The 25,651-nt window shown below is 43.3% G+C and overlaps 1 protein-coding gene and 1 long non-coding RNA gene across 3 annotated transcripts in view; both read left to right on the top strand.

Annotated features, from left to right (window-relative positions):
• LOC102549242 (uncharacterized) overlaps positions 1-25,651 on the top strand; it is a 1,084,685-nt gene that overhangs the window by 50,835 nt on the left and 1,008,199 nt on the right. The window lies entirely within an intron of this gene.
• Nfilz (NFIL3 like basic leucine zipper) lies at positions 11,563-12,393 on the top strand. Its single transcript, NM_001401230.1, is given in 1 exon segment — positions 11,563-12,393. A coding segment is annotated over 1 exon segment (831 nt).

The raw sequence follows: 25,651 nt of genomic DNA, 5'->3' as shown, positions 1-25,651 counted from the left end.
ATATCACTACCGTCTAAGTCCCCCAAGTGCCCATCTCACCGCACCCTTGATAGCACTGAGTTTTATCGATTTTCTAAATCTTTGCCAATTGCAGTGGGAAAATTTGTTATCTCGTGGTGCCAACGACTATTTCTTTTGTTTGTGACAAGGGTAAACTGGCTATGTGATTTCTCTCTCTCTCTCCTCTCTCTCTCTCTCTCTCTCTCTCTCTCTCTCTCTCTCTCTCTCTCTCTCTCTGAGACATGGTCTCACATAGCCCAGGTTGGCTTAGTTTTTGCTGTGCACTGTGGATGAACTGGAACTCTTGACCTGCCTTCCTTTCTTCGACCCTCCCATTGCCTGGACCACAGGTATGCATCACTGTGGGCATGTACTTTGGCTTTGCAAACATCCTTCTCACTTGTGTTCAGGTGTTCTCCACCTACAGGGGTCTGTGGTTGCTTCCACCCCTCCCCAATTTAGCATCTGTGGCCATTATTTGGCCACGAGGGTGGGCAATTCTGAGGTAGCCTACTTCCTGTCATTTGGTTCATTTACTGTTTTCTTAAGCTTTTGTCCATGTAAAGTTTTAATTTTTCTTCTGCTGATCACTTGGTTTCTAAGGATATGTGGCTTCATTCTTGCCTTTGACTTCTTTGGATTTGAAGAAGAGAGTTTGAGGATGGGGTCTACGGTTCAGTGGGCAGAGTGTGCCCAGAACACACAACGCCTTGGGTTCCAGCTTAAACGCCACTTAAGTTAGTTGTGGAGGCAAAGACCCATAAGCCTAACACTAGGAAGGTGGAGGCAGGATCAAGACTTCACGATGATCGTCAGCTGCACAGAACTTTTGAGGCTAGCTTGAGATACAATAAATCTCGTCTGAAAAAAAGCGGGTTGGGAAGTTCTAAGAAGGTGTTTCATGGGAGTCCACCCTCAAATGCCAGGTATGTTATGCACAGCTCATCATTTTATTCTCAAAGCACCCGTATGGGAATTTATTTTTAATATTAATTTAATTTTTTTTATTTTTTGAGATTTTTATGCATGTATACAATGAACATGATCATATATACCCTCAATTCCCCACTAAACTTTCCCCAAATACCCCAAACATAGGCTCCTTCCAAGCTTGTTGTTCTTTGTTTTTTCTTTTTTTCTTGATAAATCATTAAATATGCTTAGTGCTGCCCATATGTGTATACGTCTGGGACCAGCTATTGGCGCACGAGGAATTTATCTGTGGCAATATGTGAATGCCATGGAGGAATTGTGAATCAAACCTAGGTCCCCTGCAAGAATGAGTGTTCTTCTGAGCCAGCCATCCTCCCAGCTCTGCAAGTCATTCAGAATACTTTTATTGATAGATAATAACTGTACCTACTTAAGGGGGTAGAATGTAGTAATTCTAAAGTCAGCCTCAAGACAAAACAATTCCTTTTGTTTCATCTGATAGAATGAGATTGAATTTAGGGCCTCATCCATGCTAGCTAGTCAAACGCTCTACTACTGAGCTACAGTTCCAGTGCTTGGTGTGATAACTTCTGTTATCATTTGTGTACAATGACCAAATTGCAGTAATTATCATATCTACTCCCTAAAGTGCATCTGTAGATGTACTTGTATTGTTGTGTTGGGAATATTCAAAACCATCCTTCTCAGGTATTTTGAAACATAGAAGTCACCTTTGTGTGCTATAGAACTTGAGATTATTTTTTTTTTTTCTTTTTTCTATTTTTCGGAGCTGGGGACCGAACCCAGGGCCTTGTGTTTGCTAGGCAAGCGCTCTACCACTGAGCTAAATCCCCAACCCGAGATTATTTTTTTTTAAAGACAGGGTTTCCTGTAGCTCAGGCTTGTTCCTAACTTCTAACCAAGGATCACGTTGAACTTATTTTCTTTAGAATTCCTGATCTTTCAACCCTCACCTCTGAATGCTAAGATGACAGGGATGTGCCACCACACCTCATTCCTGCGGTGCTGGGAAATGAATCCAGGGTTTCCTGTATGCTAGGTAACAGGCTGTGCTACAGCCTTGCTGGATTATTAGCAGCCTTTAAATTGAACCTCCTTCTTCTCTTCCCTCCTAATCCCTTCCTCCCTTTGCACTCTATGATTTTAGGAGATCAACTTTCCTTTTTAGCTCATGCCTGTGAATGAAGACAGTGGTGTTTGTTTTTCCATACTGGGGTTATTCACTTAACATAAATTCACTTAACAGAATAGTCATTTTACAGATGAAAAGCAAGGGCGAGGTTGGAATATAGATCTGACATTAGGCAGCCCAAATTGCCTTTTTGCTTTGGTTTTACCCTACTAAATCCTCTTCCAACAACTGAATGCAGTTCAGGGTTAATTTTTGGCTGAGGCAATGCGTGGCCGCCTCTATCTTCCTGTTGTCTCATCCTGCTGAGGCAGGAATGCAGGACTTTTTTTTTTTGCCCCCCCCCCCCCCCTTAGAAGGAAATGCAGAGTCCAGCTAAGCACCAACCTTATAGCAACAGGAAAGAAAAGGAACCAGAAAAGAGGGAGTCAAAATTCTATTTAAAAAATACCTTAAAGGCTGGTAAATGCACTTGCTGCTAAGTCTGGTGACATGGGTTTGATCCCCAGGATCCGTGTGGTGAAAGGAGAGAGTTGATTTCAGCAGATTGTCCCCTGATGGCCACACCCGCGCTGTAGCATGCACCCATATGAATGTATACACACATACCCACACACAAATTAATAAATAGAAGAATGACCCCATGGCTCGGCTCCTGAGTTAGGTTTTGGCTTCCAGTTGGTCTCAGAATTAGTGCCATCTTCACAACTGAAATCCCTTACTAACTTTGGAAAGCTCTTTTGTAGTTCTGGGCTCCAATCTCCTCTTTTGCTAATCACGCTACCTCTGTATTTTCTACCAGATGTAGTTTTTTGTTTGCTACTTGAACTCTGATGGGTTCCTTCTATCATTCTCCCATTTTTGTTTCATAATTATCGGTTCTTGCTTAGTGTTAGTTTGGCATTATATCTTTAAGCAATTTTAACTTTGCTTTAAATATGTGCACATGTATGCAGGTACCCATGGAAGCCAGAAGTTGGATATCCTAGAGTTCTAGGAGGTTGTGAGCAAATTGACCTAGATACTGGAAACTGAACTCAGGTCCTTCACAAAAGCAGCAAGTGTTCTTTTTTTTTTTTTTTTTTTTATTAACTTGAGTATTTCTTATATACATTTCAAGTGTTATTCCCTTTCCCGGTTTCCGGGCAAACATCCCCCTCCCCCCTCCCCTTCCTTATGGGTGTTCCCCTCCCAACCGTCCCCCCATTGCCGCCCTCCCCCCAACAGTCTAGTTCACTGGGGGTTCAGTCTTAGCAGGACCCAGGGCTTCCCCTTCCACTGGTGCTCTTACTAGGATATTCATTGCTACCTATGGGGTCAGAGTCCAGGGTCAGTCCATGTATAGTCTTTAGGTAGTGGCTTAGTCCCTGGAAGCTCTGGTTGCTTGGCATTGTTGTACTTTTGGGGTCTCGAGCCCCTTCAAGCTCTTCCAGTTCTTTCTCTGATTCCTTCAACGGGGGACCTATTCTCAGTTCAGTGGTTAACAGCAAGTGTTCTTAACTGCGATCCATCTCTCTAGTTCTTTCTTTACCCTTAGAAATATTTGTTTTTGATTGTACATTTTTATGTGTGAACATACTTGTCATAGCACACATGTGAGATCAGACCATTTCTTTTTCCACCTTTGAGTGGGTTCCAGAGATTGAACTCAGATCACCAGACTTGCATAGTAAACGCCTTTATCATTTCAGCCATCTTATTATCCTCTTCTTGTTCTTCCTGTTATTCTTTTACTCTTCTTGTTTCTTCCTTTTATTCTTGTTCTTTTTGTTCTTGTTTTTCTTGCTCTTTTTCTTGTTGTTCTTGTTCTTTATGTTCTTGTTGTTGTTCTTGTCTTGTTGTTGTTTATCACCAGCACCCCTCCCCCACTACCACCACCACCACCACCCGAACCCCCCCCATCATCATCATCTTTCTGAATCACTTACTGGATGCATTGTAAAGTTCACTGAAGGTTGGTTGATATTTTCTATTTCCTCTGACATAAATTCTTCCAGGTGGGGAGCTTGTGGAAACTTCATGTTGAGGCCATGAGTTTGTCTCTTTTCCAAGTTTTTTTTTTTTTCCTGATTAGACTCTTCTGAGTTTATGTCCTTTCTTTGTGCTTTGTATATCAGAATAAGAGTATCCCACATTTTCTTGAGTACTGGGGAATGGTCATTTGGCCATGTTCTCTCATGAATTAGCCTTTTCTTAGGATTTTACAGTGTTTGGAAATAGAGGGTTTGAATGTGTACTTGGTCTATGACTCTTAACAGAAGTCCAATCTCTTCCCTATAAATGGTTGCAGTTCTGTTGGGTTATCTCCGAGGATACTCACAGATATTTTCAATACAGCAGAACATGCCAGGATGGATAGGAGAGAGGCTCCTGAGACTTATCTCTTTCTGAAGGGCTACAGGCAGTTAATGATGACTGGGAAAGGAAAAGTCATTTCTTCAGTAGTGTAGATACTGGTGAGCTGTCATGATCACCATGACAGAAACTAAGAAATGCGTTGTTTTACATAATAATATTAGTCAGAAACTGCTTTGTTAATAACCTACCATTGGGGTATACTGTCTTTGTTATTTAATAAGTTCTCCTTTGGCAGTTTCATACATGTGTGCAATTCATTTGATCATTTCATTCTTTCATTACAATCTCTTATTTCCCTTCAGTCCTGAAGAATTCCTTCCTATTCTCAAGTCATTCTTATAATTTTATTTCTTACAATATTTATTTATTGTTGTTTTGCGTATGTGTGCACATGTTTGCCATGGTGCACAAGTAGGGAACAACTTTGTGGAGTTGGATTGAACTAAAGTCATTAGACGGTTATTAGCAAGTGTTTTTTACCCACTGAGCTTCCTTCCTTCCTTCCTTCCTTCCTTCCTTCCTTCCTTCCTTCCTTCCTTCCTTCCTTCCTTCCTTCCTTCCTTCCTTCCTGACTCCCTGACTCCCTCCCTCCCTCTCCCTTCACCCAACCCTCTCCCCTCTCTCCCCCCACTCTCCTTTCTTTCTTAATGATTCACTAAGTTTCATTAGGCTTGTTTGCATCAAAATGAATGTTAGTTTATTACTGGGTCATGACATGGGTACATGGCTACACACTGAAGAAATGGCTTTTCATCTCCCAGTCATCAGACCTCCAGGAAGAGAAAGGCCTCAGGAACCTCTCTCTTATCCATCCTGGCAAGTTCACTGGCTGGGTTTTGTGCAGGTAACCACAGTTGTTGTGAGGCCATGAGAGTAACTGCCTAATCACATCCAGAAGACAGTATTTCTCAGCACTCTTACCCACTCTCTGGCACTTATTTTCTTATGGCTCCTTCTTTGACAATAACCTTGGTGGTGGTGGTCTCCGTGTGAGTATGATACAATGTCCCGTTTACAGATAAGCACTCAGTTGTCACCTATTCTGAGTTGTCCTATTATGAGACTCTGAATTAACTCTTGATCACTGCAAAAAGAAGCTTCATTTGCCAAGGCTGATAGCAACACTAATTTATGTGCACAAACATATATATTTAGAAGAGAGTTTGACATTATCTTTTATCAAAACAGCATTATTATGTTCTCCCTTAAGGCGAGTGGCTACACTGGCTTTTAAAACATTTTTTTCTTAAGTTAAGACTTCCTCTATACATCGAAGGCTTTGGCATGTCCAAGTATATCACTTACTTCAGATAGCATTTCACAAACACATTTTCTGTTTTGTGAATTGTGGGGAGAACTTCAATGTTTTTACCATATTGGGATTGGGCTTCATTTTTTAAATTTATTTTCATTGTATATATTTCTTTATTTAAATTTCAAATGTTATTCCCTTTCCCGGTTTCCTGTCCATAAGTCCCCTATCCCCTCCTCTCCCCCATAAGGGTATTTCTCCCTTCCACCCCCCTTTCCCATCCTCCCGACATTTCCCTGCACTGGGGGTCCAACCTTGGCAGGACCAAGGGCTTCCCCTTCTACTGGTGCCCCAACAAGGCTATTCTCTGTTATAGGGTTAGAGCCCAGGGTCAGTCCATGTGTATTGGTTTAGTCCCTGGAAACTCTGGTTGGTTGGCATTGATGTTCTTATGGGGTTGCAAGCCCCTTCAGCTCTTTCAGTCCTTTCTCTAATTCCTCCAAAGGGGGTCCCATTCTCAGTTCAGTGGTTTGCTGCTAGCATTGACCTCTGTATTGGACATGCTCTGGATGTGTCTCTCAGGAGAGATCTATACCCGGTTCCTGTCAGCCTGCACTTCTTAGCTTCATCCATCTTACCTAATTGGGTGGCTGTATATGTATGGGCCACATGTGGGGCAGGCTCTGAATGGCCGTTCATTCAGTTTCTGCTCTAAACTTTGCCTCCCTATCCCCTCCTATGGGTATTTTTGTTCCCCCTTTTAAGAAGGAGTGGGAGCATCCACATTTTGGCCTTCATTGTTTTTGGCATTAACAAATGCCCCAGTGATACAGGAATAACAAAGTACATACTCACAGCAAAAATTGAAAATGGCAGACCATGCACCTGCCAATGTTTCCATTCTTTTCAATTCAGATGTATTTTTTATATATCATTAAAGTTAGCATCTGTTTAAATAATAAAAAATCCTGTATTTTTTTTTTCCTGAACACAGCCAGTACGGGTTTGGGACTGCTATTCCCTCCATTTTGCACACAAGGCTTTGGAAACATCTGAAGTGACCTGAATTTCCTTAGAACACCTGGCTAAGCGAATAGGAATCTGGTTAAAGCAGTTACTTTTCTTTTGAATAAAAAAAATTAAATCGAGGGGATGCAGAAATGGCTCACTGGGTAAGAGCACTGGCTACTCTTCTACCAATCTAGGTTCAATTCCCAGCACTCAAATGGCAACTCATAACCAAACTGTAACTCCAATTCTAGTTGATCCAGTGCTCGTTTCTAGCATTCACGCACACCAGGGATAGATACATAGAATACACAGACTTACATGTAGTCGAAACACCCATACACATTAAACAATGGAATGGTAATAAGATATTTAAAAAAGAAAATTTAAATAGCTATGTAAGTATGTTATGTATAATAATAATTACACATATTTGTAGAGTATGCTATACTTTTAAAAATCATATTTAGTGTGTGTGTGCTTGTGTACATGTATGCCACAGCATGTGTGTGGAAATCAGAGGACAACTTGTGGGAGTTGGTTCTCTCCTACCATGTGGGCTTTGGGGATCCAACTCATATCATCAGGCTTGGCAGCAAGTACCTTTACCACTGAGTCATACATCATATTGAGTATTGATCTGTTCAGGGATACTGTTACACCCATGTGCAGTGTGCACATGTGTGTGGTATGTGCACAGATGCATGTGGGAGAGTCTGGAGGATGCTGGGTGTCCTCCGCTCTTCCCTGCCTTCTTCCTTTGAGACAGAAGCTCTCACTGAACCTAGACATAGGCTCAGAGCTAGCAAGCCCCAGCAAGCCTCTTACCTTCATCCTGTGTGGGGTTATGTGTGTATGTATATCTAGCTTTCCTGAGATTTGAACTCAGGTTTTCAGACCTACTCACAAAGAAACAGCTCTGGCTCTATATTCCTTCTTTCTTTGTGTTCTGAACATTTAAAATCCTTTCTACTAGTTGTTTTGAAATACTTCTCTGCTAAGCAAGTATCTCTTACTTATCAATTACTTATACTTACTACCAATTCAGTTGTACTCACTACCACTGCCTTACCTTTGTGTTTCTTCCCAGGCAGCGTTTCTCTGTACAGCCCTGGCTGTCCTGGAACTCACTTGGTAGACCAGGCTGGCTTCAAGCTCAGAGACCCACCTACCTCTGCCTCCTGAGTGCTGGGATTAAAGGCATGCGCCACCTCCCAGCTACCCTGATTTTATGTAGAACATTCTAGTATACTTAAAATATAAAATTACATTTATTTAATGTATACATGTGTGAATGCAATGCATACTTGAATGTAGCATGCACGCATGTGCACTACAGTATGCCTGTGTTACTTGTGGGAGTCAGTTCTCTCCTTGCACTCTTGGGGATTGAACTCAGGTCATCAGACTTGGTGGCAAGTGCCTTCATCTTCTGACTCATCTTGCCAGCCAGCCTTTATCTACTGATTATACCTATCTGTCTATCTATCTGTCTATCTATCTATCTGTCTATTTATCTATCTGTCTATCTATCTATCTATCTATCTATCTATCTATCTATCTATCTATCTATCTATCTATCTATCTATCTATCTATCTAATATCAGAGCTCCTACTGATTCTTTTATACCTGCCTCTGTTCTTGTTGAAGGGCTGGTATCGTCAGTTTTGACTTTTTGAGCCATTTAATGTCTTCATTGTAAAGTTCATTCAAAGTCTTAGTACAGCCCTAACCTGTTAACCCTCATTTCTTAATCCTCCCTCATTCTAGGTTCTGGTGAGCATCGTTCTACTCTACTCTTTTTCCTTCCTCTGTGGCTGCGGACTGTCCTTGAACTTGTTATGGTTGAGGCTGGCCTCATATTCTTACCTCCTGAGTGTTGGAATTATAGTTGTGGGTTTTTCATTTATGTTGTATGCTGGGTAAGCAGTCTGTCACTAAGATACAAGCCCATTAGTGAAGGTAGATTTAGCATAGCAAAATATTCTGTTTGCTGGGAGTGTGCCTAGCCTGGCGGTCTGCTTCTGGAGGGAAGAAGATTCCTGATACTCCAGGAAACCAAGCAGAGGTTTGCTTGTTTGCAACCAAGAGAGGCTGTGGAGACCAGAGTGGAGTTCTGTGGGGTTCCCTTTTCCTGTTTCCTTGTCCTGCCTTGGCCCCTTCACTAGGAGTGACCTCACTCTCTTTCTCTGTTAGTTCCTCTGCTATGACCACAGGAAGGCCCAACCCACATTGCATCTTCGCTAAAGAAGCACAGGAGTCTAGCTATCTGCTGCCCACATCTGGGTTCCTGTGGAGGTGGAGGGACCAGTGGTTGAGGGCTCAGACCAAACCCCAGTCAGAAGGCATTCATGTAGGGAGATGGAGCTCTGGCCTGCCTCACGGGCTTGCATGAGAGCCCACTGTTCAGCTCAGCTTGGCCTGACTTGTCTTCTGTTTGACTATCTTTTCCTGCTCAGCTTTGTATGGGCATGCTGGATATGGCTGCCTTTTATACTTTGAAACTTCTTTCCTTCCCTCCCTTTCTTTCTGCCCTTTCCTGATTATTTCCCTTTTATCTTCCTTTTCTCTCCCTTCTTCCCTTTCCCTTCATCTTCCCTTCCTTCTCCTACTCTTCCTTTCTTTCCTCCTTTGCTTTTCCTTCTCCCTTCTTCCTCCCTTGCCCTTCCTTCCACTTCCTTCCCTTCCTCCTTCTCTCTCCCTCCCATCTTCTCTTTCTTCCTCCTTCCTTCCACTTCCCACCTCCCCTTCCTCCTTCTTCTTCCCTCCTATCTTCTCTCTCTCCTTCCTTCCTTACCCTTCCTACTGCTCTTCCTGCTACTTCTTTTTCTCCTTCTCTTTCTCCATCCTTCTTCCTCCTCTCTTTCCTCTTCCACCTTCCCTCTTTGTTTTCTACTAATATTTGAAGCAATATCTCACTATGCTGTTACTCATGCTGTCCTCAAATGCATCATCTGCCTACCTTGGCCTCCTCCCAAGTGTGGGAGTTACGGTCATACTGCGTGCCACAACACTGGATATTATGTTTTTGATATGTTGTTTTGGCTATGATGTTTTGGATTAAAATTCCAGGGCTGAAATGATCTTCCCACCTCAGTTTCCAAAGATGCTGGGAGTATAAGTGCACACCTAGATAATGCTCTCTCTCTCTCTCTCTCTCTCTCTCTCTCTCTCTCTCTCTCTCTCTCTCTCTCTGTATAACAGAGTCCTGGCTGTCCTATACTTGCTTAGTAGATAGACTGGCCTTGAACTCACAGAGATCTGCCTACCTCTGCCTTCTGAGTGCTGGGATTAAAGGCATGCACTGCCCAACACCTTCCTTTTTCTTAAAAAAAATGTTAATACGTCTGGTCTGTTTATTTGTGTGTTTGTGCACATGCCACAGTGCACATGTGGGGGTCATAGAACACCTGATAGGCATTGGTTTATCTTCTTCCAGCCTGTGGGTTCTAGGGTTGGCTTTCAGTCTATCAGAGACACCTGCCCCAAGTTCAGGGAGAGATCCTATCTCAGAGGAATAGTTGGGGAGTGGTGGAAGAAGACGTGTGATACCTTCTGGTCCCCAGGTGGATGTGCAGGTGTGTTTATATACTCACTAGACAGATGCATACATAGATTCCAACCACAAGGAAATTCAGGGGTGCCTTCAGGCCACAAAAGATGTACAGGGTTTGTGAACAAGTGAAAAAGTGGCAGGCACAATGGCTGAGTGTAAAACTGGGTGGTGAGATGGATGGGAGGTGGTGAATAGACAAGGGAGGTGATGGGTAACGAGTGGACAGTTGTCTTGGGTGGACCTGATGGACAGACAGGTGGTTGGATGGGTAGACAGACAGGTGTGAAATTACGGCCATGGATTCTGAGTTATAATCTGGGTACCATCTAGGTGATTTTATTATTTTAGTTTTAATGTGTTGTTTTTGGTGTATACGATTGTGTGTGACACACACACACACACACACACACACACACACACACACACACACAGAGAGAGAGAGAGAGAGAGAGAGAGAGAGAGAGAGAGAGAGAGAGAGAGAGATAGAGAGAGAGGTGCCATGATGCATTTGTGGAGAGAAGTGGTCTGACCTGAGTACTGGTCCTCATCTTGTTTGAGACAGGGTCTTTTTGTTCTGCCCCTGTGTCTGCTAGGCTAGCTGGCCTGGGAGCATCCAGGAATTCTTTTGTTTCCTGTTGCCACAGAAGTACTAGGATTAAACACATGTGCTACTGTTCTTTTTGAAGCCTCACACTTGCTCTCATGGTCTCATTTGGGTCAGACTCCTGTCTCTGATGCTGAGACAGCTATGAATGTGTATTGCTTGGGCCTACCCAACGTATCTCAGGGGCTCATCAAAGCTAGCCTCATGACAAACTCTTTAACTGCATTGCCAGCCCCTCAGCCCCTACCACCTGATTTTTCTGAGCCTCAGTTTGGCTAGTGGAACTCTGTGGTCACAAGTTCTCTCTTTCTAGGTACATCCTCCTGTCTTCCTCTGGATCTGGGATTATTACCAAGTTCCTATCTAGACTGATCTTCCCAGGGGTAAGAAAAACACTTTGGAGGGAACTTGTGTCCTCAGAAGAAGCAGCTCTCAAACATATCTCTACTATGACTGAGGTGTTATTAACCATAATCAGACTCAGCCTCATTAGACAAGCTTCCCTCTCCCAAGCTTCTTTCTCCTTATTAAATCCCTCTGTTGATCGATCCTTGTTCCCAGCCCAATCTGAGCTCCATCTGACCATTCAGTGGAGCTGGTAGACACAGAACCAATTAGAGGGATGGCAGTCATTTGAGTCAGCCTCCTGTCTCTAGTCCAAGACCTTTTAAAAAAATCTTTTCTAGGTACCGAGGCAGCTATGAATGTGGATGGCTTGAGCATACCCAATCAGGGACCCAGCAAAGTATTTTGGGGCACTCGCAGGGGTCCAACCACACGCCGGCAAAGGGAGTTCATGCCGGAAGAGAAGAAGGACACAGTTTACTGGGAGAAACGGAGAAAGAACAACGAGGCAGCCAAGCGGTCTCGAGAAAAGCGACGTCTCAATGATGTGGCTATTGAAGGCAGGCTGGCCATGCTGCTGGAGGAGAATGCTGTACTACGGGCTGAACTGCAAGCGCTCAAACTTCAATTTGGCTTGTTACCATCCATGTGTGGTTCCCGGATGTTGCCCTTGCAAGCCTTGCTCTGGAAGTCTTCCTGGACTGGGGAGTTCCATTCAGGGGCTGACTCATTCTTGCCTTTGCCTGGTGGCCATGGCTGTCTGTTCAAACCATATTCGGTGGATTCTGGGATTCCAGGCTGCTCAGGCTGCCTGGTGGCTCAAGGGTGGCCTGGCTTATCTGCTTCCTCCAGGTTCTTGCAGGAGTCAGAGCCCTTGTCCCACCGGATAGTTGACAGGGCCTTTCACGCTGCCTTCCCAGATACTGTCTTTGGTTGTCATTTCCTAGATAGGCATGTGGGAACAAGACCAGAACTAAAGACTTGTTGTGGCCTGTGGTCACCTGTGCCCACTGGATCCCATGCCCCAGGGTACTCAGGTATATCAATGGCCTCCTCTGAGAGTTCAATGGGATTTTCTCCGAGTATGACCTGCCCTGTCCCAGGTAACAGGTCTGAGGGTCTGGCTCAGATTTCCCTGCCTCACAAGCTGCGCATCAAATCCCAAGTCTCAAGCCTGTTATGCTGAGGTTGGGAAGTTTGCCAGGGAAGCCCCCTGAGAGCTGCCTCTGGTCAGACCCAGACTTGCAAAGGGATGATTAGAATTGAACACAGATTTCTATAAGGGATGGGTGGCTTAACTCTGACTGGTTACTAGGGTTGGACCAATCTTGCAGGAAGTTGCCCTCACTGGGTGGGTCCATCTTCTGGAGCCTAGACTTGAGCTCTAAAAAGAGAGGGGATGAGGTCTCATATTGGATAATATTATAGTTTTTTACTTTCCCCTAAAATCTGAACTTTGGGTTACTTATCATCACCCCTTAATCTCTTCACTCATCGTCATCCACCCACCCATCAGTCCATCCAAATGATTTTTCCATCCATCTATCTATCCATTCATCCTCCATATTCCCACCCATTTTATACCTGTTAACTCATCTTTCCACCCCTCTGCCCCTCTGTTTACTTCTTTTATATGTATTTATTTTTATTCACCCACTCATGTCTTTCTATTCATTCTCCCATCTATATATTCATTTTCTACTCATTTATTCATTTATTCATCTTTCATCCATTGATCATCCCACCCATCCATCCACTCACCCATCCATCCATCTACTCATATAACCATCCACCCACCCCATCCATCTATGCACCAATGCATGCATGCATCCATCCATCCATTCACCCATCCATCCATCTACTCATATAACCATCCATCCACCTGCCCACTCACCCATCCATCCATCTATCCACCATCTGCCATCTATTGATCCATCAAACTTATCCTTCACTACCTTCATCTTTTCATACATCTTACCAATCTATCTCACTACCTGGCTATCTATCTATCTATCTATCTATCTATCTATCTATCTATCTATCTATCTATTATCTGTACTGGCTAGCTTTTATCACTGTGGGTGATGCCACTCTGAAGGTGGTGCTGGGTGTTTAAGAAATCAAGGTGATCAAACCACGAGGAGCAACCAATCCAGCTTGCAGCATTCCCCCATGGCCTCTGCGGTGGAGAATCAACTTTTGCTTCCAGATTCCTGCCTTTTTTGACTTCCCTTCTCTGACTTCCCTTAGCAATGGGAGCATGACCTGAGAGTTGTAAGCTGAAACCAACCTTTCCTTCTCAACTTGCTTATGGCTATTGTGTTTTATCACTGCAGTAGAATCAATCCTTAAGACCCTTATGTCTGCCTGCCTGCCTATCTATCTATCTATCTATCTATCTATCTATCTATCTATCTATCTATCTATCTATCTTCTATTCATCCACATGTTATATATATGCTGATAATAAAGATTTTAAAGAAAAAATGTTTATGGCTATGGTGTTTCCTAACAGTAATAAAATTCCCAACAGTCTGTCTATCTATCTATCTATCTATCTATCTATCTATCTATCTATCTCTTTTATCATCTTCTATTAGTTCATCTATCTACATATTGACATCTTCATTCTTCTTTTTATACATTCTTTTATCCATTATTCTATTCATCCACGTATCTTCTCACCCAACTATTAATATGTTTACTTATCATTCATCCTGTTCATCTGTCCATTCATTAGTTCTTTAGCCCTTATTCATCACCCCTTCCATCCATCCACCCATCCATCCACCCATCCAAATCTTTACTCCTTATATTTTCCAGTTTCCATCCATCTGTTGATCTATCCATTCTTTCATTTCTTTATACATTTAATTACTAATTTCTGCTCACTTTTTCTGCCTCTCATTCATCCTTCATCATTTAAAAAAAAAAACTACTCACTGTCTCCTTTCCAACTCACTCATGATCTTTGGCCTTCCCTTTGTTTCCAGCTAAGAAGTAAAGTGTAAGCCATACCAGCAGAGAAAATAATGTCTTAGAGAGTCTGAATCCTGAATACTTGGAGGTCATCTTGGGGGTTTTGGGATAGGGGATCAGATGTACCTGGTTGAGATGACTTCTTTGTGTCTTGGATCAGGGTCCCATACTCCTGGAACAGGTTAGTAGTCTGTATATATGTGTCTCTGTGTGTTTATGTTCTTGTATGAAGGTTTGTGTGAATTTGTGTTTTTATGAATTTTTTTTGTGTACCCATGTGTTTATGTTGACATGACTCTCCTCTTCTTATTGTTGACGCTGAGGACCAGATAGATACACTTCCAACTGGCCAGAAGAAATAACCACACAACATAAGGCTCTCTCCTGAATAGCAGAGCCCATCCCCTCTTCAGTTTCTTAGTCAAGAAGGGTTTTCTTTAATTAGATTTTGAGTTGTAGGGCCCTAACTACAATTCTGGGGAGAGCTAGTAGAGGCAGGCGGCACCTCTTTTCTGGTTCTTTGGCTGAGCTGTGAATGATCCTGGACAGAGAGAGCCATCAGGAGTCAGGAGCATCCCCACATTAGATGTGGATGCTGGGCTAGTTCTCAGTCACCCTAATGAATCAGGGTAAGGACTAACCACTACCTTACTGGATTTGAGTTAAGTGTGGCCCCTTCCACTGGGCCTGTTTTTTTCTTTAAAAGCTTTATTATTAGCATATATTTAAACATAATATTGAGTTTTGCTATGACATTTCCCTACATGTATATTATGTATTTTCATCATACCTCCCATCACGCTCTCTTGGTCCTGCCCATTCCTGCTGATGGTGTTGATGGTGCTGATAGTGTCTTTTTCCCATTGAGTCCTTCTAATTTCATATCTTTGTTTTTGGTGACCCAATGAATTTAATTGGGGTTGCTTACAGGAACATGGGTTAGGATTTGTTTAAGGAAACAGGAGCAATTTGCCCATGAGTAGTACATAACTAAAAGACATCTCAAACCCCCAGCCATTAACTGCCTATCAATCCTCAGGGATGGGCAGGGCCTCATGAGCCCCTCCCCCCAGGAACTACTAACTGCCTATAAATCCTTAAGAATAGGTGGGGCCTCATAACCCTCTTATCTTAACAATTATTGACTGCCTTAACAATCCTCAGAAGGATGGAGACTTGTGAACCCCTTTCCCCTCCCATTTGCATCGATTAACTGCCTATGAATCTTCAGGGAGAGGTAGGATCTGGTGAGTCATTCTTCCTGGCAACTGATCACTGCCCCTCCCCCATACCGCTTTCTACAACCTCTTCCCTTCTCCTCTGAGAGGGTGGAGACCCACACTTGGTATCCCTCCCCACCCCCCAACATGGCACATCAAGTCTCTGGGGGCTTAGGCGCATCCTCCTCCACTGAGGCCAGACAGGGCAGCCCAGCTAGAAGAACATATCCCACAGACAGACAACAGCTTTTGGGACAGCCCCCATCCCAGTTGTTCAGGACCCACATGAACACAGAGCTACACATCAGTCCACAGAGCCCTTCCCTTGAGAATTGGATTTTTCAAGAATGACTGGAAAGGCTGGAGGGAAGCCTTCCTAGAATAGGTGGTTGGAGTCAGCTAGTACCTGTCACTGGAAAACGTCGAGTAGGGTTGGGAAAAGTTCTTGTTAGCAAATATCTTAGATTTATAAAATCTGAAAACCAGCCTTGTTCTGCATGGGTGGGGCTCCTGGAGTCTGCAGGTGAGTGGTTATTCAGTTGTTACTTCCATCCTCCTGGGGTTGGAGAACTCATTGCCTTTAAATCTGTTTCACTGATTCCTTCTCTTGGGCCCAAACCTGTGTCTAATAACTCACAGTTCAGATCTCCGTCTCTTTCCCTATACTCTGCTTGGAGATGGCTTGGAAGAATCTGTTTCTTCCTCTACAAAGTACAGACTATCACACTTTAGATGGTCTGAGGACCAAATTTCAGTCATTGTACATGTAGCTCAAGAGCTCAGAGTTTTCTCGTTCAGTTAGTGTAGCTGTACACCCCTGGTATAGTTTTTACTCACTTACCAACCAAATGTTAACTCCTGTTTTTTTCCTTATTGTGTAGAAAGGTCTTACATTTCCTGATTTGCTGATGTGCTTAGGCGACATGCCCTCTCACTTCAAAATAACTTCCCTTTACTATGACTTTCCTTTTCCTTTTTCCTTTTTAATAATGCTATTTATATATGATAGTTATAGAAACTGAATAGAAAACACTCATTCACTATATATATATTTTGAACAAGTCTCTTTTTGTGATCCTTCTGTGGGGCCAAGGAAGAAGGTCAAGTAGATGAGTATGTCAAAAGAAGAAACTCATATCAGTGTCCAGAACCTTTTCAAGATGTGTTGATGAACACTGTGTTGAGTGCTCTAACCACAACTGTCGCTTCTGCCTTCTGAGAACCACTGCACAGATGATTCTTCCCATGTGGGTTCCTAGAAACACTGTTGTAAGAGCTGGAACCTACTTAACACTTTGGGGTACCCAGGTGACCGTTGGTGTAGTGTCAGTTTCATGATAGCTTTAGGGAAGAATTTTGGGACATCCCATGGTCATGCATTACTTTATCTCCTCTATCCATCCTTCCATGTCGAAAGAGTTCTTTGGGTATGAATGCCTAAAATTCCCTTTTTGCCTCAGGTATATCCAATCAATATATGTTCAATCAAGACAGGATGGAAATTTCTACCTCCTTCAGCCCATAACTTCCAGGACTAGCTACGAAGCTTGTGGAGGATACTGATGTGGCCACATTCCTCTGTTTTGCCTGCACGGTCTCTCCAATATACTATGATGGCTGAACACATCCAAATTGCTGTGAGTGTATGAGTGGTGTGTGTGTGTGTGTGTGTGTGTGTGTGTGTGTGTGTGTGTGTTGTGTGTAGAGGACAGAAGTTGAAGTCTGGTGTCTTCCTTGATCACTCTCCATCATATTCTGAAGCTGGATCTCTCATTTGAATATACAGCTCTCTTCTTTGGTTAGTCTAGCTATCCAGCTTGTTCTGGGGATTCTTTGTCTCCACTTCCTAGGGTCAGGATTAGAGGTAGTCTGCTACACCTATCCAGTATTTACCTGGGCTCTGGAGATTAGAACTCAGGTCCTCATGATTGTGCAGCAAGCCCTTTGCTCATTAAGCCATCTCATCAGCCCTCATCTGGTTTCTCTCTCACATTGGAATCCTCAAGCTATCACCCCCACTCAGGAACCCCTTCCACAGTAGCTTAATCAGAATTTGCTTTCTGATCTGTGGGGTAGTGGGGAAAAGAGCTCATCTCCTAAGTGTGAGAATTTTAATCTGGAGGAGTCAATGTGTTGGTGTGTACTGTGATCACAGTGGTGGAGAGATGAGAAGTGGAGACAGGCCTATACCTGGAACTCACTTGGGACATCCCATGGTCACTTGGCCCAGTTCCAGGCAAATGAGAGATGAGACCCTGCCTCGAACAAAATGTGGGAGGTGTTCAAGGAATGACATGTTATCCTTTGATCTTCATATGTATATGCACAGATATGCATGCTCCAGCTTGGTTTGTAGCCAAGCATGATTTTGAACTTCATATCCTCCTTCCTCAACCCACTGAGTACTGGAAATACAGGCCTGTGCCACCATACCTGGCCCAGAATTTGCTTTTGAATAAATCTGTAGGTGATCTGTATGCTCATTACAATTAGAAAAGCAGTGATCTGGGGTAGACATTGGTCAAAATTTGACTTTATAGGACAGACAGCCTCAATTGTCACTACTCTATTCTGTAGACTGTAGCAATGACAGCTGTAGCATATAAACATGTACGGTAGCATGCACAAAGCTCTGGGTGTCATTCCTAGCACTGCGAAACCTGAGACTGAGGCACATACCTGTCATCTCAGCACTCTAAGGGTCAGAAGTTAAAATCATTCTTGCATGTATAGTGATTTAAGACTAGCCTGTGCTACACAAGACCCTGTCTCAAAGACCAACCATCTCTTAAACAATTTTACAATAAAACAGGTGGAGGAAAATCTGTGCTCAAATACACCCTCTTTGATTAAAAAATGTAGCCAAATTTGTACTATGGAACACAGTGTGTTGATGACACTCTGAGCTGCATATTCTGGAGTGAAATTGTGGATTTTGGGGGTATTTTCATGCTATTTTAAATTATCTTATCTATTTATTTACTTTTCATTTTTTGGATATTTTCTTTATTTACACTTTAAATGTTATCCCCCTTCCTGGTTTCCCCTCCGGCAACCCCCTATCCCCTTCCATTGCCCCTGCTTCTATGAGGGTGCCCCCTACCCCATTCACTCCCACACAAACTCGCTCCCTCCTCCCCTCCCTGGCACTCCCCTACTCTGGGGTGTCAAGCCTTCACAGGAACAAGGGCCTTTCCTCCCACAGAGGTCCAAAAAAGCCATCCTTTGCTACATATGTGACTGGAGCCAAGGGTCACTCCATGTGTACTCTTTGGTTGGTGGTTTAGTCCCTGGGAGCTCTGGGGTATTTGCTTGGTTGATATTGTTGTTCTTCCTATGGGGTGGCAAACTCTTCAGCTCCTTCGGTCCTTTCTTTAACTCCTCCATTGGGGATCCCATTCTCAGTCCAATGGTTGGCTGTGAGCATCTGCCTCTGTATTTGTCAGGCTATGGACAGTTATATCAGGCTCCTGTCAGCATGCACTTCTTCGCATCAATAATAGTGTCTGGGTTTGGAGACTGTATATGGTCTGGATCCTCAGATAGGGCAGTCTCTGGATGGTCTGTCCTTCAGTCTCTGCTCCACACTTTGTCTCTGTATTTCTCAAGTGAGTATTTTGTTTCCCCTTCTAAGAAGGACTGAAGCATCCACACTTTGCTCTTACATTTTCTTGAGCTTCATGTGGTCTGTAAATTGTATCTTGAGTATTCCAAGCCTTTGGGCTAATATCCACTTATCAGTGAGGGCATATCGTGTGTGTTCTTTTGTGATTGGGTTACCTCACTCAGGAGGATATTTTCTAGTTCCATCCATTTGCCTAAGAAATTCATGAAGTCATTGTTTTTAATAGCTGAGTAGTATTTCATTGTGAAAATGTACCACATTTTCTGTGTCCATTCCTCTGTGGAAGAACATCTGGGTCCTTTCCAGCTTCTGGCTATTATAAATAAGCCTGCTGTGAACATAGTGGAGCACGTGTCCTTGTTATATGTTGGAGTTTCTTTTGGGTGTATGCCTAGGAGTTGTATAGCTGGGTCCTCAGATAGTACTATGTCCAATATTCTGAGGAACTGGCAGACTGATTTTCAGAGTGGCTGTACCAGCTTTCAGTCACACCAACAATGGAGGAGTTTTCCTATTCTTTCACATCCTGGCCAGCATCTGCTGTCACCTGAGTTTTTGATCTTAGCCATTCTGACTGGTGTGAGGAGGGATCTCAGGGTTTTGATTTGCATTTTCCTGGTGACTAAGGATGTTGAACATTTCTTTAGGTGCTTCTTGGCCATTCGATATTCCTCAGTTGAGAATTCTTTGTTTAGCTCTGTACCCCATTTTTTTTAAAATAGGGGTATTTGATTCTCTGGAATCTAACTTCTTGAGTTCTTTGTATATATTGGATATTAGCCCTCTATCAGATATAGGATTGGTAAAGATCTTTTCCCAATCTGTTGGTTGTTGATTTGTCCTAACCACAGTGTCCTTTCCCTTACAGAAGCTTTGCAGTTTTATGAGATCCCATTTGTTGATTCTTGATCTTAGAGCATAAGCGATTGATGTTCTGTTCAGGAAATTTCCTCCAGTGTCCATGTATTCTAGGCTCTTCCCCACTTTTTTCTATTAGTTTGAGTGTATCTGGTTTGATGTGGAGGTCCTTTATCCACTTGGACTTGAGCTTTGTACGGGGTGATAAGAATGGGTTGATTTGCATTCTTCTACATGCTGACTTTCGGTTGAACCAGCACCATTTGTTGAAAATGCTATCTTTTTTCCACTGGATGGTTTTAGCTTCTTTGTCAAAGATCAAGTGACCATAGGTGTGTGGGTTCATTTCTTGGTCTTCAATTCTATTCCACTGGTCTCTGTACCAATACCACGCAGTTTTTATCACTATTGCTCTGTAATACTGCTTGAGTTCAGGGTTAGTGATTCCCCCAGAAGTTCTTTTATTGTTGAGTATAGTTTTAGCTATCCAGGGTTTTTTGTTGTTCCAAATGAATTTGCAAATTGCTCTAACTCTATGAAGAATTGAGTTGGAATTTTGATGGGAATTGCATTGAATCTCTAGATTGCTTTTGGCAAAATGGCCATTTTTACTATATTAATCTTGCCAAACCATGCACATGGGAGATTTTTCCATCTTCTGAGATCTTGTTTGATTTCTTTCTTAGGAGACTGGAAGTTCTTGTAATACAGATCTTTCACTTGCTTGACTAGAGTAAAATTTCTTTTATGAATTTGGGTGCCCTTGCCTTTGGAGCATAGATGTTCAGAATTGATAGTTCTTCTTGGTAGATTTTTCCTTTGATGAGTATGAAGTGTCCTTCCTTAGCTTTTTTTTTTTTTTGATAGCTTTTGGTTGAAATTTGATTTTATTTGATATTAAAATGGTTACTCCAGCTTGTTTCTTGGGAACATTTGCTTGGAAAATTATTTTCCAGCCTTTTACTGTGAGAGAGTCTCTGTGTTTGTCAGTGAGGTGCATTTCCTGTATGCAGCAAAATGCTGGGTCCTGTTTATGTATCCAGTTTGTTCATCTATGTCTTTTTATTGGGGAATTGAGTCCAATGATGTTAAGAGATACTAAGGAATAGTGATCGTTATTTCCTGTCATTTTTCTTGTTAGAAATGGAATTATGTTTGTGTGGATATCTTCTCTGGGTTTGTTGTTTTCTATGGTGTAGCTTCCCTTCTTGTGTTGGAGTTTTCCATCTATTATCCTTTGTAGGGCTTCATTTGTGGAAAACTATTGTGCAAATTTTCTTTTGTCATGGAATATCTTGGTCTTTCCATCTATGTTAATGGAGACTTTTGTTGGGTATAGTAGCCTGTGCTGACATTTGTGTTCTCTTAGGGTCTGTATGAGACCAGGATCTTCTGGCTTTCACAGTTTCTGTTGAGAAGTCTGGTGTAATTCTGATTTTTCTTACTCTCTTTAATATTCTTTGTTTTGTGCATTTTGTGTTTCGATTATTATGTGAGGGGAGGAGTATTTTTTCTGGTTCATTCTATTTGGAGTTTTTTTTTTAGGCTTCTTGTATGTTCATGGGCATCTTTTTCTTTAGGTTAGGGAAGTTTTCTTCTATAGTTTTGTTGAAGATATTTACTGGCCCTTTAAGTTGTGAGTCTTCGGTCTCTTCTATACCTATTATTGTCCTTAGGTTTGGTCTTGTCATTGTGTCCTGGATTTTCTGGATGTTTTGGGTTAGAACCTCTTTGCATTTTGCATTTTCTTTGACTGTTGTGTCAATGTTTTCAATGGTATCTTCTGCACCCATGCACTCTTCTTTCTTTATTCTGTTGGTGATGCTGGCATCTATGACTCCTGATCTTTTTCCTAGGTTATCTATCTCCAGGGTTTTCTCCCTTCGTGATTTCTTTATTGTTTCTATTTCCAGTTTCAGATCCTGCATGGTTTTGTTCAATTCCTTCACCTGTTTGTGTTTTCTTGTATTTCTTTAAGGGATTTTTGTGTTTCCTCTGTAAGCGCTTCTACTTGTTTACCTGTGTTCTTCTGTTTTTCATTAAGGGAGTTATTTCTGTCCTTCCTAAAGTCCTCTATCATCATTATTAGATGTGATTTTAAATCGAAATCTTGCTCTTCTGGTGTGATTAGGTATCCAGGACTTGCTGTAGTTGGAGATCTGGATTCTGATGATGCCGTGTAGCCTTGGTTTCTGTTGCTTATGTTCTTGTGCTTGCCTCTTGCCATCTGGTTTTCTCTAGTGCTACCTATCCTTGCTGTCTGTGCATGGAGTCTGTTTCTCCTGTGATCCTGGTTATGTCAGTACTTCTCAGAGTGCAGCTGTCTCTGTGATCCTGTAATTCTGGAATGCTGTGATCCTGAGATCCTGTTGTGCCAGAACTCCTGGGAGTCAAGCTTTCTCAGGGTGTTGCAGGGGTGGGTGGGGAGCCAGAGCCTGGGTTTGCTCCCGGCACTGGTGCAAGCTGCAAGGAACCCATGCCTCGAGTTGGGCAGAAGTTTGTGTTTCCCTGGTTCCTGTAGGGATCCTAGTTACACTGGGTGTTGAGAAAGATGTTGTGGCCTCAACTGTGATCTTGAGTGTGTCAGAGCTGCAGTGCTCCTGGTTGTGTCAGATCTCCTGGGAGTCGAGCTTCCTTTGTGATCCTGTGATCCTAGCCATATTAGAGCACCTGAAAGTGGAGCTTCCTCTGGGTGTTGTGGGAATTCGTGTGGAACCAGTGCCCAAGGTCTGCTCAGGGCACTGGCTCAGGCCTGAAGAAACCCGTGCCAGTAGCTGGGCGGGGGTTTCCATGTCCCTGGATCCTGTGTGACCCAGTTACTTTGGGTGTTGGGGTAGATGTTGTGGCCTCTTTTGTGATCCTGGGTGTTTCAGAGCACCTGGGAGTCGGGCTTCCTCTGGGTGTTATAGGAGTGGGTGCAGAGCCAGTGCCCCAGGTCTGCTCTGGATGCAGGTTCAAACTTGAAGGAACCTATGCCACTGGATGGGCAGGGGTTCCTGTGTCCCTGGATCCTGGGGGTCTCCGTGACTCCGAGTGTTGGTTCAGTTATTGTGTCCCCCCCCCCCCCACCTTGGTCCTGGGTGTGTTAGAGCACCTGAGAGTCAGGAGCCAGCATCCAAAGTCTTCTCAGGGCACTGGTACAGACTGGAAGGGCTTACTGCTCTCTCCCTCCCTCCCTCCCTCCCTCCCTCCCTTCTTTCCTTTCTCTCTCTCTCTCTCTCTCTCTCTCTCTCTCTCTCTCTCTCTCTTTCTTTCTTTCTTTCTACACTTTAGGTTTTATTCCCCTCCCGGTCCACCCTCTGACTGTTCCACATCCCATACCTCCTTTCTGCTCCCTTGTCTCCATGAGGATGTCCCCACCCCACCCACCCCACCAGTCCTTTAAACTCCCTGGGGCCTCCAGTCTCTCGAGGGTTAGGGGCATCTTGTCTGACTGAACCCAGACCCTGTAGTCCTCTGCTGTGTATGTGTTGGGGGCCTCATATCAGTTTTCATTCTTAATATATTCAAAATGCTGTGCAGAATAGAATTCTTTTTTTTTTTATTAACTTGAGTATTTCTTATTTACATTTCGAATGTTATTCCCTTTCCCGGTTTCCGGACAGACATCACCCTCCCCCCTCCCCTTCCTTATGGGTGTTCCCCTCCCAACCCTCCCCCCATTGCCGCCCTCCCCCCCATAGTCTAGTTCACTGGGGGTTCAGTCTTAGCAGGACCCAGGGCTTCCCCTTCCACTGGTGCTCTTACTAGGATATTCATTGCTACCTATGAGGTCAGAGTCCAGGGTCAGTCCATGTATAGTTTTTAGGTAGTGGCTTAGTCCCTGGAAGCTCTAGTTGCTTGGCATTGTTGTTCATATGGGGTCTCAAGCCCCTTCAGCTCTTTCAGTCCTTTCTCTGATTCCTTCAACGGGGGTCCTACAGAATAGAATTCTAATGGACATTCCTCTAGTAGGCAAATGAAATTTGTATTCTCATATTTTAAAGCTTCCAAATTATCTTTAAAACATTTGCTTGTTTGATTTTTAAATTACATTTTATTTTGTGTGTGTGTATGTGTGTGTATGTGTCACACATGCTCATGAATGGTGTACTTACTCCAGTCTGTGCACACAGATGTGACATGTGGTGTGATATTCAAATCTACTGGGAAAGACTAAAGACTAGGACCCAATTCTGATATGATGAATTTATTATTACTGCTAGCAGAAGGACCATGCCCATAGATCCAAAAAGCATGCAGTTCCTAAGGGAACTAAAGGAAATGTTTATAAAGGTGAACATCAAAGGTGAACACTACATTTATACCATGCTTTATGGAACCCATAGCTGGATGAAAAAAATTGGTATACTGCCCTCAGTAATTGGTTACTCATCTCTGTTATACAGTGACAAATAGACCTGATCATTCCAGTCGTACAGTGACAAGTGAATTTGGTTAATTATCTCACAGCAGGAGCATTATTATCTTATTCTTTCTTTCCTATTATTTTTTAAATTTTTATTCATTCACTTTACATAACAATTGCTGCTCCCCCTTACCAGTCCCTCTGAGTCTCTCCCACAACCCCTCCCCTTCTCCTCTGAGAGGGTGGAAACCCAACTTGGGTATCCCTGATTCTGACAATCCAAGTCTCTGCAGGGCTAGGCGCATGCATCCTCTTCCACTAAGCCAGAAAAGGCAGCCAAGTTTGGGGAACATATTCCACCAACAGGGAACAGCTTTAGGGATAGCTCCTGCTCCAGTTGTTGGGGGACCCACATGAAGACTAAGCTTCACATTTGCTACATTTGTTCAGGGGTCCTAGGTCTAGCCCATGTGTGCCCTTTGGTTGGCGGTTCAGTCTCTGAACGCCCCAAGAGTCCAGGTTAGTTGACTCTGTTGGTCTTCCTGTGGTGTTCCTATCTGCTTCAGGGTCCTCAATCCTTTCCTCAACTCTTCCATAAGAATCCCTGAGTTCCATCCAATATTTGGCTGTGGATCTCTGAATCTGTTTCAGTCAGCAGCTGGGTGGAGCCTCTCGGAGGACAGTTATGCTAGGTTCCTGTCTGCAAGAATAACAGCATCATTAATAGTATCAGGGACTGGTGCTTGCCCATGGGATGGGTCTATTGTTGGGCCCATTATTGGTTGGCCATTCCCTCAGTCTCTATTCCATCCCCTGTCCCTGCATTTCTTGCAAGTAGGATAAATTTTGGGTTGAAAGTTTTGTGGGTGAGTGGGTGTCCCTCTTGCTCCAGTGGAGTTCCCTTCTGGCTACAGGAGGTGGCCTTTTCAGGTTCCAAATCCCCACTGCTATGAATCTCAACTAAGGTCACCACTGTTGATGCCTGGGAGCCGCCTCCATCCCAAGTCTCTGGCATTTGCCAGCACACGCTATTACTTGAGTTTTTGATCTTAGTCATCTGATGGGTGTATGATGGGATCTCAGAGTCCTTTTGATTTGCATTTTCCTGACGACTGGGGACATTGAACATTTCTTTAAGTGCTTCTCAGCTATTTGAGATTCCTCTGTTGAGAACTCTCTGTTTAGCTCTATACCCCATTTTTAAAAATTTAACTTATTTTTTTGTTTTTACTTATTCACTTTATATCCTGCTTATTGCCCACCTCGTGGTAACCCTTTCCCACAGTCCTTCCCCTGTGCCCTTCTCCTCTGGACAGGTAGGGGCCCCCTCGATATCCTCCCCACACACTGCACTTCAAGTCTCTGTGAGGCTAGGCACTTCCTCTCCCATTGAGGCCAGACAAAGTAACCCAGT

The sequence above is a fragment of the Rattus norvegicus genome, chromosome 7 (assembly GCF_021556685.1).
Source record: "Rattus norvegicus strain SHRSP/BbbUtx chromosome 7, alternate assembly SHRSP_T2T, whole genome shotgun sequence".
Taxonomy (NCBI): domain Eukaryota; kingdom Metazoa; phylum Chordata; class Mammalia; order Rodentia; family Muridae; genus Rattus; species Rattus norvegicus.
Note: the sequence above shows the minus strand (reverse complement) of the source record. Positions and strands in the feature narration are given on the sequence as shown.